This window comes from Pelophylax lessonae, assembly GCF_965119305.1.
Source record: "Pelophylax lessonae genome assembly, chromosome: 5".
Taxonomy (NCBI): domain Eukaryota; kingdom Metazoa; phylum Chordata; class Amphibia; order Anura; family Ranidae; genus Pelophylax; species Pelophylax lessonae.
The window spans coordinates 85,672,976-85,687,023 of record NC_138772.1 but is presented as its reverse complement, the minus strand read 5'-3'; the positions used below and the strand labels follow the sequence as shown (position 1 = coordinate 85,687,023).

The following is a 14,048-nucleotide window of genomic DNA, read 5'->3' as shown; positions in this document are numbered from 1 at the left end:
CCGTCTGGCATAAGAACCCGCCCAACAGAAATCATCCAGTCAATGGCAGCCCAACGCTCTGCCCTCCCAGCCTATAGCAGCAGAATAAGGATTTAAGTCTCGGAGAGCAGCAGCTGTTGTGCCTTGGACTTGCGGCTCGCTGACTGCGCTCCTGTAATGATTCCAACCAACAGTGAATGTGGTGACAAAAGCCAGGCACCAGGAGGCGATGTTCTAGTCGCAATGGCGACCTGGCGCCTGGGATTTGTCGTTCCCGTGTTAAAACATAATTGTTTCATTTCAACTGGCATTTAGCTGTCATCTTATAAAACCTCCAAACAGTATTTTTCTTTCAGCCACGCTGACTTTGGTGGTGTTCTAACAACATGAACACAACAACCCCAGAAATCTCATTTCCTCAGTGTCACTGATTTCCCCAGAAGTTCATCCAGAGGAGCTACAAATTTTAGGCATCCTCAACACTGTCCTTAGATTCGATCGAATGAGTGTCTAGTTTTTACAGATGGATGACTTCTTTAAAAAATGCTAGTTATAGCAAAGGCCTGTCTCCGTATTCGGAGAATCAAAGCAGGTAAGAATAAGAAAGGAAGATTTTATTTTTCTTTTTTAACTAAAATGGACTTTTGCTTTAAATAGCAGCCATTTAACAGGAACACAATAAAAGAAGGAAGAAGAAACAGCAAAGTTGAACTGAAGTGCAGCAAATCAAATCAACCAATCAGATTTGGAGTCAGATATATTGGGTGGGTTGCTTGCTCAGTGGCTTAAACAAAAAAATAAAAATAAATGACTTGTATCCCCCATCCACATATCAATTGAGCAGAAATTTTCCATCAGGGCGTCAATCGGTAGATTAACTTCTGTACAAAATCTCGCCCATACATGGATCAAACATTGGCCAGTCCCTGCTGAACCAGACAAACTTTGATCCATGTATGGCCGGCTTAAAGCAGACAGTATGACGCTGTATAAAAGTAAGATCTGATATCAGATATATGTGCTGTACATACATGTGTCATGTGCTTGAAGGCCTACTGGACTCCTATGCAAAAATAAAGCTACATTCACGCCTTCTAAAAATGTAAAAGATACCTAGAGTTGCAATATTCAACATTTTGAAACAGTTGCCACTGGAAGTCAATGCAAATAAATAGCAGTTGTATGACTATTTCCTGAAAATAAACTGCCACCTTGGTTGTATGCTGGATAAGTGTATTCACACACACCTATTAACATGTTATTCAAGTACCTTAGAGATATAGTATATATATATATATATATATATATATATATATATATATATATATATATATATATATATATATATTTATATATTTTTTTTTAAGATCTATTTATTTCCTATATACTAGTTTAAGGCCCTTTTCACACTGACCCGCTGCCATTAGACTTCCATCAGATCAGGAGGTTTTGGTGCATTTTCTGAAATGCACTGCAGGGCAACTGCAGTGGATTGGTGTTAAAGGGGCCTAACACCTGTTTATTTCATATATATATATATATATATATATACACACACACACACACACACACCAATCGGTCATTGCACTCCCAAAAATTGTAAAAAGTAACTTTTAAACAAAAAATGTAGGAATGTGGTGACCCATTGCAATGGTAAAGTAGTAGCAGATTGCAGCCTGCCTTTTCCCAGCACCCAATACACAGGACGTGTAGTTCACCTATTTTGACAGATGTAGATATATAAATATAGATTTATTATTTTTTTTAACATCTATTTCCTATTTATTTGTTTTAAACGCCTGTTTAATTCCTGCCCTTATTACTCATATACAAGACCACTTCTGAGCAGTTTCCAGCTGCTAGCTGGAGGTCACCATCGCCTTATCCACGAATGACATATAAATCACATGATATCATTTTTATTTTAACATCCACTTCCTATACACTTTTTTGAACACCTGTTTATTTCATATATATATATATATACACACAAACACATATGGGTTGATTTACTAAAGGCAAATAATGCTCTTTGCAAAGTGCATTTACTCCAGAGCTTAGTAAATAAGGTAGAGCTTCACTTTGCAAAAAGTACCCAATCACGTGCAAGGAAAATAAAAAAGAAAACTGCATTTTTGCTAGCACATGATTGGATGATGGAAGTCAGCAGAGCTCCTCCCCATTTACTAAACTCTGGAGCACCTGCAGCACAATCTGGAGAACAATCTATTTGCCTTTATTAAAATCAACCCTAATGTCTTAGTAGACCGTATGCAGGTAATACATGTAATGATAGTGTTCAGTAAATGATTGCTTTTATTTTAAAATGTTAAGGTGGTTTTAAAGTACCCAATCATGTGCAAGGTAAATAAAAAAAAAAAAAAAATGCATTTTTGCTTGCACATGATTGGATGATGGAGGTCAGCAGAGCTTTTGCTCATTTACTAAGCTCTGAAACAACTGATCTTGCAGAGTGTAACTGCACTTTGCAAAGTGCACAGTCTATTTGCTCTTAGTAAATCAAACCCATACAGTGTATATATATATTTATTTATATATATATATATATACAATTGTATTAAAAAAAAAAAAATATATATATATATATATATATATATATATATATGTATGTATGTATATATATATATATATATATATATATATATATATAAATATATATAAATTTTAACATCTATTTCCGATACACTTTTTTAACACCTGTATGCGAGTTATATATATATATATTTTTTTAGCACCTGTATGCCTGTTATATATATATATATATATATTTATTTATTTTTTTTAACACCTGTATGCGTGTTACATATATATATTTTTTTAGCACCTGTTTATTTCCTGCCTCCGCTGCCTGTATACAAGGCGACTTGTGAGCAGTTGATAGGCTTCTTTCTATCTGGAGGTCAGCATCACCTCATCCACCGAATGACATTTTAGAAAGGAGAAAATAGCAAGTCATTCTTACCAGCGGGCTCCTCCCCCACTGTATCTGTACAGACCTTTAATAGCATTTGTCCTGCCTGTTCCTGGACTGTACAGACAGATAATTCTGCGCTTCACTACCGAGCACAACTCTACCACCGTATGCCACGCCGGGGCTTTAATCCTCATCCCCATTCTCTGTCTACAGATGCAGAGGGGGGGTGGTGGCAGGAACACCCTTACCTCGCCAGTAATAAAAACCCCTCTAATGCAGCTTTACAAAACGCATAAACAATGGCATCGCCCCGCAGCTCGCATGCAGACAGTTTGGAGCTCTGGCTGGCCGCGGCTCTCAATTAGTTTACAGGCTGTCAAGTTCAACTACTCAGTCTTCCTAATCCCCTCCCCCTGCAATGCACCTTGCTGCCTAATGCCACAAATAACATTTACGCCAAGCTGAAGTCAACCAGGGCCCATTTACTAAAGTCCTCTTTTTTTCCCTATTGACCAATCAAAGAGTTTGCTCCGCACACGCAATCAGGTAAAAAAAAATAAAAGGATTTTCCTAAAACTTCAATGGCCAAGCACAGGTTAGATGGATCAGCAGAAAAGAATGTTTATTCCTTCATTCACATAACAAACAAACAAAATAAATAAATAAATAAATAAATAAAATGAAACAAATAAATAAAAAATACAAAAACAAACCTTATTTCAAAACAATAACTTTTTTTTTTTTTTTTTCAATTAAAACCCACAACCTCTTTCTTTTGCACCTTTACCGTCATACAGGTATTGATGATCAGAATACGGCATCTTACGCTGGCCATGCAGAACACAATTCCCACCCGCCATGTAACTTCTCTACCTGTGCACCACCAAGGGTTAAAAAGGAGATAGAAATGATAGGGAGCCCCTATGTGTGAAGCAGGGCGTGTGATCATCGGTGTCAAATCCATGTCAGATGGAAAGACGGGCAACGCCGTGTGCGCAATAAGAGAAGAACGCAATACCTGAGACGAGATTGGCCATTCTCTCTCCCCCCCCCCTCCTTGGCTGGGGGGCACCTTTTGTTTTGTGGGTGGGCGGCTGCACGACGCAATCTGTCAGCGGCGGCTCCACATCTTATAAAAATTGCATTAAAACAGAAGGTAGGGGGGAAAAAATAAAGCAGGTTGTGAGAGGTAAATCAATGCTTCCCTGGAGAAGGAGGCAGCAGACAGGAGGGGGAGGGGGGGGGGTGCAGGAATGGAGCGCACACCATCTCTTTTTACACATCCCCTCTACCTGCACAAGTTGCCTGGCTGCAGAGCCGTCATGCCGACGGTCCGCACGGCGTCAGCATCCTCCCAGGTAAACACGTTGACAGTGCTGGGTGGCTCCTGCGGCCACATGTCACACGCATGTCGTCAGCAGCCCCCCTTCTTCCTCTATTTCCCTCCCAGCCTCGGCAAAGAGGAAACCAAACCGGCTAATCTGCACAATCTTACCTTGCCGACAGCTCCTTAACCCGTGCAACCCAGATCTAGGTGCGGGGCGGCCAGGCAAGAGTTAAACCGCCGGCCGATGTCAAGACGCAATGTGAAAAGTACAAGAAGGGGGGGGGGGGGGGGGCTGTCATGCAGCAAGCTTAGGTCATCAGTAAAAATCCCATCCCTTACATAGTCCTGGCAAGGCAGGAAATCCCAATACTAAACTATGAGGAGGACTGGGACCACAACAAGGACTTCCTCCTCCGTCCCTATAGGAGGCTGTGCCCCCCCCCCCAATCACTGTCAGTGCTGGGATGAAACTCATGGACTCTGGGGAGGGGGGGGAAGGGGGTAGAAAAGGGCGTCTGGCTCTCGGAGTGTGAAATGTAAATGTTTCCCTTATATAGGCTGAGACGTTGCTGGACGGAGGAAGAAAAGAAGGGGCCCCCTTTCTGCCAGAGGACCCCCCCCCCCCTCTGTAGACAGCCAGGTACTGGAGGAGAAACTTTACTCAGCCCATCTCCTGGCCTCCACCTAAAATAAGGACACCCCCCCCCCCCTCTGTAGACAGCCAGGTACTGGAGGAGAAACTTTACTCAGCCCATCTCTGGCCTCCACCCAAAATAAGGACACCCCCCCCCTCTGTAGACAGCCAGGTACTGGAGGAGAGACTTTACTCAACCCGTCTCCTGGCCTCCACCTAAAATAAGGACACCCCCCCCCCCCCCTCTGTAGATAGCCAGGTACTGGAGGAGAAACTTTACTCAGCCCGTCTCCTGGCCTCCACCTAAAATAAGGACACCCCCCCCCCCCCTTCTGTAGACAGCCAGGTACTGGAGGAGAAACTTTACTCAGCCCGTCTCCTGGCCTCCACCTAAAATAAGGACACCCCCCCCCCCCCTCTGTAGACAGCCAGGTACTGGAGGAGAAACTTTACTCAGCCCATCTCTGGCCTCCACCCAAAATAAGGACACCCCCCCCCCCCCTCTGTAGACAGCCAGGTACTGGAGGAGAGACTTTACTCAGCCCGTCTCCTGGCCTCCACCTAAAATAAGGACACCCCCCCCCCTCTGTAGATAGCCAGGTACTGGAGGAGAAACTTTACTCAGCCCGTCTCCTGGCCTCCACCTAAAATAAGGACACCCCCCCCCCCCTCTGTACACAGGCAGGTACTGGAGGAGAAACTTTACTCAGCCCGTCTCCTGGCCTCCACCCAAAGTAAGCCTCCACCTGGAGGACACCACAAGTCTCTCCATACAGGAGACTGTGCCATGGCAAGCAGTGGCCTTCTTCCTGATTATCGGGGGAGGGGGGGACCTCTAAAAGTGCCCAAAACTCAGTACTCCCCTCCCCAAATGGCTGAGGAGCAGGGAGCACCCTGGGATGAAGCCAAAGAAGGGAGAGGAATGATAACCCATCATCTCAGGTCACCTGTCCATGAGAAAAAAATAATAATAATCATGTGTCCTCCGGCCTGGGGCTACTACTACTCCCAATATTACTACTCCTAATACTACTACTAACCCTACTATACCTCCTACTTATACTACTACTCCTCTACTAATACTACTACTCCTAATACTACTACTCCCATTAGTACTAATACTACACCTCCTACTATTACTACTCCTCCTCCCAATACTACTACAGTTCCTACTAATACTCTTCCCCCTCCTAATGCTATTACTAATAGTCCTCCTCCTAATACTACTACTAGTCTTTCTAATACTCCCCCTTCTACTACTACTCCTAATACTACTACTAACACTATTACACCTCCTACTAATACTACTACTACTCCTAATACGCCTACTCCTTATAGTACTAATTCTACACCTCCTACTATTACTACTACTCCTAATATTACTCTCTTCCTCCCAATACTACTACAGCTCCTACTAATACTCTTCCTCCACCTAATTACTACTAATAATAGTTCTCCTCCTAATACAACTACTAGTCTTTCTAGTACTACCCTTTCTACTACTACTACTCCTAATACTATTACTACTACTCCCAATACTACTACTACTTCTAATAATACTCCTCCTACTATTACTCCTCCTCCTAATGCTATTGCTACTTCTCCCCCTCCTGATATTACTCTTTGTAATACTCCCCCTCATAATACTACCACTTTGAACTACTATTCCCACTAATACGCCTCTTCCTAATAGTACTATGCATCTGATTAATACTACTCCTATTCATGCTCCTCCTCCTCCTACTAATACTTCTAATACTCCTCCTAATGCTACAACAATTCCTACTAATACTTCTCCTCCTATTTTTACTACAACTCCTACTAATACTACTACTTCCCCTTCCAATATCACCACTACTCCTAATACTAATACTTCTCTTCCTCATACTACAACTTCTAATAATACTCCTCCTAATACTACTACACCTCCTATTATTACTCCTCCTCCTAATACTACTACACCTCCTATTAATAGTACTCCTCCTCCTAATACTACTACACCTCCTATTAATACTCCTCCTACTACTACTACTACACCTCCTATTAATAGTACTCCTCCTCCTAATACTACTACAACTACTACAAATAGTACCCCTCCTCCTCCTCCTCCTGCTCTCCATGGGGATCTGCCACTCACAGCTGTCACAGCAGGAAACAAAAACATTGCCCAGCAGCTGCTGCAGATCCTCTTGTCTAGCTGTCAGTGGCCCCTCAGTGGGGATGATGGGGAGTGAAGGGGGTGGAGCTGTTGCCAAGAGCAACCAGCTGTCCTGTATGCAGAGGGCGGGGGGGGGGGGGGTTGTCAGCTGTACTCCTGTATAGTAGGGATGACTCCCTGTCTGTAAGAGGTTCTGAAGCAGCTAGCAGAGGAATTATGAGGATGGGGGGTGGGCTCAGGTCAGCCTGGGATGATGATGAAAGAGGAGGATGATGATAAAGGAGGAGATTGATGAGGATAATGAAGGAGGAGGAGGATAAAGGAGGAGGAGGAGAGTATGATGAAGAAAGGGGAAGGATGATGATGATGAAGGAGGATGAGGATGATGATGAAGTAGGAGGATGAGGATGAATGAGGAGGATGATGAGGATAATGAAGGAGGACAAGGATGATGATGATGGAGGAAGAGGATGATGATGAGGGAGGAGGAGGAGGATGATGAAGGAGGGGAGGATGATGGTGAGGAGGGAGGATGAGGATGAAGGAGGAAGATAATGAAGGAGGAGGAGAATGATGATGAGGATGATGAAGGAGGAGGATGGTAAGGATGATGAAGAAGGCGGATGAGGATGATGATGAAGAGGAGGATGAGGATGATGAAGTATGATGATGGAGGAGGATGATGAGGATAGTAAGGATGATGAAGGAGGCAGATGAGGATGATGATGAAGAGGAGAATAAGGATGATGAAGTATGATCAAGAGGGAGGAGGATGAAAGAAGAGGAGGATGAGGATGATGAAGTATGATGATGAAGGAGGAGGATGAGGATGATGAAGTATGATGATGGAGGAGGATGAGGATGATGAAGGAGGAGGATGATGATGAAGTATGATGATGAAGGATGAGGATGAGGATGATGAAGGAGGAGGAGGATGATGAAGTATGATGATGGAGGAGGAGGAGGATGATGAAGAAGTATGATGATGAAGGAGGAGGATGATGAAGGAGGAGGAGGAGGATAATGAAGTATGATGATGAAGGAGGAGGATGATGATGATGAAGTATGATGATGAAGGATGAGGATGATGATGATGAAGTATGATGAAGGAGGAGGAGGATGATGAAGTATGATGATGAAGGAGGAGGATGAGGATGATGAAGAAGGAGGAGGATGATGATGAAGTATGATAATGAAGAAGGAGGATGAGGATGAAGAAGGATGAGGATGATGAGGATGATGATGAAGAAGGAGGAGGATGATGATGAAGTATGATAATGAAGAAGGAGGATGAGGATGAAGAAGGATGAGGATGATGAGGATGATGATGAAGAAGGAGGATGATGAGGATGATGATGAAGAAGGATGAGGATGATGAGGATGATGATGAAGAAGGAGGAGGATGATGATGATGATGAAGAAGGATGAGGATGAAGAAGGATGAGGATGATGATGAAGAAGGAGGAGGATGATGATAATGAAGAAGGAGGATGAGGATGATGAAGAAGAAGGAGGAGGATGATGAGGATGATGATGAAGAAGGAGGAGGATGATGATGATGATGAAGTAGGAGGATGATGAAGTATGATGATGAAGAAGGAGGATGAGGATGATGATGAAGAAGGATGAGGATGATGATGAAGAATGAGGAGGATGAAGTATGATGATGAAGTATGATGATGAAGTATGATGATGAAGAAGGAGGAGGATGAGGATGATGAAGTATGATGATGAAGTACCTGCACTGATGTCAGGCCAGCCTCGCCCGTAGCTGACACCTATGCAGATGCGCCGCACACAGTCTACTGCAGCACAGTATGTGTGGGGTGGGGGGTGAGGTATATATATATATATAGGTGTGTTGGGGAGAGGTGTATATATATATATATATGGGGTCCCCCCTGCTGTGACCCCCCAGACAGGTCCCCCTCCTCCTCCTCCTCCTATCCGCACAGTCTAAGTTGCTCTCCGGGCAGAGGAGGGAGAAGAACGTGGCGGTGATCCGTTACTTCTACACTACCTGCCCCGGGGATGGGGTAAGGGGGGGGGGGGTGGTAAGGTTGGGGGGTGTTAGAAGTTTGTGTGTGGGGGGGGGGTGTAGAGGGCGGGGGGGAGGGGATCCTCCGTATATCATCATGTGATCAGATAACGGTCCGGGGAGGAGGCGGCAGGTAATGATCGGTACGGGCGGAGGACGGTGTGTGTGTTCCCGGTATATGGTGTCCTCCCTCCGGCCCCCCTCCCCCACCTCTTCCCGGACCCTCCGGCCGCACTCACCGTTATTCCGCCGGGGGTTCGCCTGCTTTCTGCGCTTACACCTGGGGCCATCCGCCATGATCCTCTCCGCTCTGTGTCTAAATGCTGGAGTCACCTCCCTCCCCGCCCCTCCTCTACACCCCCTCCTCCTCCTCCCCCCCCCCCCCCCAACCCCCTCCTCCTCACCCCGCACCTGGTTTACGACACTCCTCGCCTACCAACACCTCCACACCCCCCATTCCCCCCAACCAACCAACCCGGGGTGTGCCCTGGGGGGACGGGGGAGGGGCGCTGAGAAGAGGGGGGGCCGGGCTCAGGTGGGCATGGAGGGGGAATAACGGTCCTGGGGAGGACTACAAGTCCCAGCAACGTGCCAACTCCACACAACACCTACAAATACAATGTGTGCCCCCCCCCCCCATCCCATCCCCACCCCCCATCTGTCATCATCCATCCCACACTATTACCGGGAGAGGGAATAACGGTCCTGTACAGCCAGCCAATCACATCTCATCTCTTCTCCCATCACATCCTTCACCTATCACACCCTCCTATCCATATATATATATATATACACCACCATTGTCACATCACCACTACATTTATTATCACATACTTTTATTAGATTTCTTTTATAATATTAGTAAAATAATTGATTTTTTTATTATTTTATTTATCAGTTTGTATTTTTTTATATTATTATACATGATTTATTATTATTATTTTTTAATATTTTTTTCTACTATTATTATTATTATCATTTGACATGATTTGATTATAGATTATATTATTAATATTATTGTTAATAATTATTTTACAATTATTATTAATATTAGACATGATTTATTATTCGATTTTTTTATTATTGTATTTATTTTTATTTAATTACATTGTTTTTTAGATTTTATGTTTTACATTATTATTATTAGACAGGATTTAATATTAGTTTTTATTTTATTTATTATAATTATTTTTATTTAATTTCATTTTATGTTTTTTTTTTCTATTATTATTGTTATTAGGTATGATTTAATATTCATTTTATATTATGTTCTTTTTCTATTAGTATTATTAGACATGATTTATTTTTAGACTTTACTTATTATTATGTTATTAGATTTTATTTTTTATTATTATTGTTATTATTATATTTATTATTATTATTATCTTATACATTATTATTTTTAGACAGGATTTAATATTAGTTTTCATTTTATTTATTATAATTATTTTTTTATTTAATTGAATTTTATGTTTTATTTCTATTATTATTGTTATTAAGTATGATTTAATATTCATTTGATATTATGTTGTTTTTCTATTAGTATTATTATTATTAGACATGATTTATTTTTAGACTTTATTTATTATTATGTTATTAGATTTTATTTTGTATTAGTATTGTTATTATTATATTTATTATTATTATCTTATACATTATTATTTTTAGACAGGATTTAATATTAGTTTTCATTTTATTTATTATAATTATTTTTTATTATTTTAATTGTATGTTTTTTTTTCTATTATTATTGTTATTAGGTATGATTTAATATTAATTTGATATTATGTTATTTTTCTATTAGTATTTTTATTATTAGACATGATTTATTTTTGGACTTTATTATTTTGTTATTCGATTTTATTTTCTATTATTATTGTTATTATTAAATGTATTATTATGTTATTCAATTGTATTTATTTATTTAAACATTATTATTATTATGTTATTATATTGTATTTTTTATTGTTTTATGATTATTATTATTTTATTGTTTTTTTTAGATCTTATTTTTTCTAATAATATTGTAATTAATATTGTACATTATTTTATATTAGCTTTTATTATTATTATTATTATTATTATTATTATTTTATTGGATTTTATTTTTTATAGTATTATTATTATTACACATTATTTATCATTGAATTTCTAGTAGAGTTTCACCAATATCGGTATCGGTGCCGATACGAAGCATTCTCAAGTACTTGTCGATTCCAATTACCCTACTTTCAGTGTCATGTGACACATTATTAAATTACTGAATATTTTAATGTAATACTGGGTACATTTTATGTGTTTCTGTTTATTTTATTATTAAATATGCTCTGATACTAAAACCGATACCTTCACGTCCACGGGTTATATCTGCTGCCTTAAAAACGGGTTTGAATATGCGTGGGGCCAGTTTCAGTGCGATTTGTGCTGAGTTCGGTGCGATTTCGTTCAGAGATTCAGGAGCGGATTTTTAAAGTATATGACACTGGAAATCACGCCTGAACCGGACTGAAAATCATATGACTTTTTTTAAAATCGCACTGCGGCCGGCCCGCACATAGGAGAACCGGCTCCATAGGAAGGTTTGGTTCACCTTCCATGCGAATCTGATGCCGTTCAAAATGCAGTATATAATATAATATAATATAATAATTGAATAATAAAATAAAGAGAACCACATAAAATGTATTTAGTATTAGATTAAAAGAGAAGTACGGTTGTTAATGTTTTCCCCCATTTATTCTTACCTAGGTGGTGGCAGCGTCGGTCCGATGCTGCCTCTGTCCCCCAGCGGCTCTACACTGAGAAGCGAACGATCGAACACCACCGATCGCTCGGTTCTGACAGCTCCCCGAGCAGAGAGCTAATGACTGTCAGTCACCACTCTCTGCTCTGCCCCTTCCTTGCTCATTGGAGCGCTGAGCTGTGAAGGGGCGGGGAGCGGCCGGCTCGGGCTCTCAGCGGCTCACTGAGAGGCTGAGCTAGGTGTCAGTCCAGAGACCTGGCAGAACTTCCATTGTCGCCATGACGCGGTGCCTGGACTGACTTCTGTGATGTCAGCAGAGAGCGCACCTCAGCCCGCTGTCTGCTGAAAACGGAACAAACTGCCCTCCTGTGATCCATAGGAGATGTACAGCCAAACAAGCTTTGGCTATTTGGCTATACTTCTCCTTTAATATATTAGCTCATTTAATAATGTGTCACATGACACTAAAAATAGGTATGGGAATTGGAATCGGCGAGTACCTGCGAAAAAGTATTGGTAATCACGCTCGGTCTTAAAAACCTGGTACCGCCCCATCCCTAATTTCTAGAGGCTAATTATAATATTCCCAGAGAATCTCCTGCCATCCAACGTTTCCAATGACAGTTTTTAGACTCAGTTTGATGGAATCCAATCAAAATCAAGTCTAAATCGATTGGAGAGAAAGTTATGGCTCTTCCATTTTTTTGAAGATCAGATAATAAAATTGAAGCATGTATGGCTACCATTAGCCTCTGCACTTGTCATGGTTCTGCACACATCATCAATTGATGGCTTGACAGTTCAGAGAGCACAAGCCACTGTGACAGTTAGCATTCACAGCATGCCTTGAACGTTACTATTTTGGAAACAGTTCAATCGATGGGTTTAGTTCCACTTTAAGCTCATGAACTTCTCCAGGGGGAAAATCACCCATTTCTGGAGACTTTACACTTCAGTGGGAGTGTCTGACAAACGCATGTAATGCACATTTTTCTCACAATTTCTTGCCTCACCTCCTCTTAGTAACTGGCATTCCATTGCCCCCCCCCCCCCAAGCCTAAAATGCCCAAAAGATGCCCGTACAAACAAACCAAGAAAAACACTCGCTCAAGTGTGAATGGGGGCCAGTGACAAAGGAAAGCGATTGGATGGTTTGGAAAATTTAAACTGTTTTCAGTTCATGTGACAACATGACAAATCATTGCATGTATGGGCAGCATGACAAATGATTGTATGTATGGGCAGCATGATAAATCATTGTATGTATGGGCAGCATGACAAATCATTGTATGTATGGGCAGCATGACAAATCATTGTATGTATGGGCAGCATGACAAATCATTGTATGTATGGGCAGCATGATAAATCATTGTATGTATGGGCAGCATGACAAATCATTGTATGTATGGGCAGCATGACAAATCATTGTATGTATGGGCACTGATTTATCATGCTGCCCATACATACAATGATTTATCATGCTGCCCAAATGCAGTCATTACATGTATTACCTGCATACAGCCCACTAAGACTTTGAATGAGGCCTGTTCATACCTGAGCGATTAAAGTGGAGTTCCGGCGTATTTTGCAACTTTAGTGATTCCTGGAGTGCTCGCTATGCTGATCAACAATTGGGCATTTTCATTTTTTTTCAGGGGTCCCTTACCTTATTTTCAGGCTGGAATCAGGAAGAACTCCCAGAACACTCCCTGGAATCAGGAAGAAGGACACAGGAGATTACACTGAGGCTTCAGATGCCCACATCCAAGATGGCCGCACCCAGACAGCATTTTTAAAAGTAAAATTTTGACTAAAATCCAATACTGTACACCTTGTAAGTATGAGAATAGCGGTTCTGTAAAGGGCGATGGATTAGTATTATAGGGATATTTTTAGTTAAAAAAGGTATTTGAGACCGGAACTCCGCTTTAACTGCTTGCCGACCGCCCACAGTATATTTACTGCGGCAGTCAGCCCCTCCTGGGCAAAGCGACGTAGTACTACGTCGCTCGCCCAGGAGCCTGTAGGGGGCGCACTCCCACCCCCGCTTGTTCCCTGACATCCCCGCGTGAGTGACCGGAGGCTCCGATGTCCGCCGGCCACTCGCGATCTCACGCTGGAAAGGGAGAAAGGCAGGCGGCTAATGTAAACAAAGCCGCCTGTCATTCTCCCTGGTGTAACTGCAGAGATCATACGATCCTGCTATGTAGGATCGTATGTCTCTGTGGTTACAT

The 14,048-nt window shown here is 41.7% G+C and overlaps 1 protein-coding gene across 1 annotated transcript in view; it reads right to left on the bottom strand.

The window, feature by feature from the left end:
* Nucleotides 1–9,406, bottom strand: part of ZEB1 (zinc finger E-box binding homeobox 1) — a 242,189-nt gene extending 232,783 nt beyond the window's left edge. The window contains exon 1 of the mRNA XM_082258387.1: nt 9,311–9,406. Within this exon, the coding sequence (XP_082114513.1) occupies nt 9,311–9,368 (58 nt within the window). The 5' untranslated portion in view covers nt 9,369–9,406. The remainder of the gene's footprint in view (nt 1–9,310) is intronic.
* Between the last annotated feature and the right edge of the window lie 4,642 nt (nt 9,407–14,048).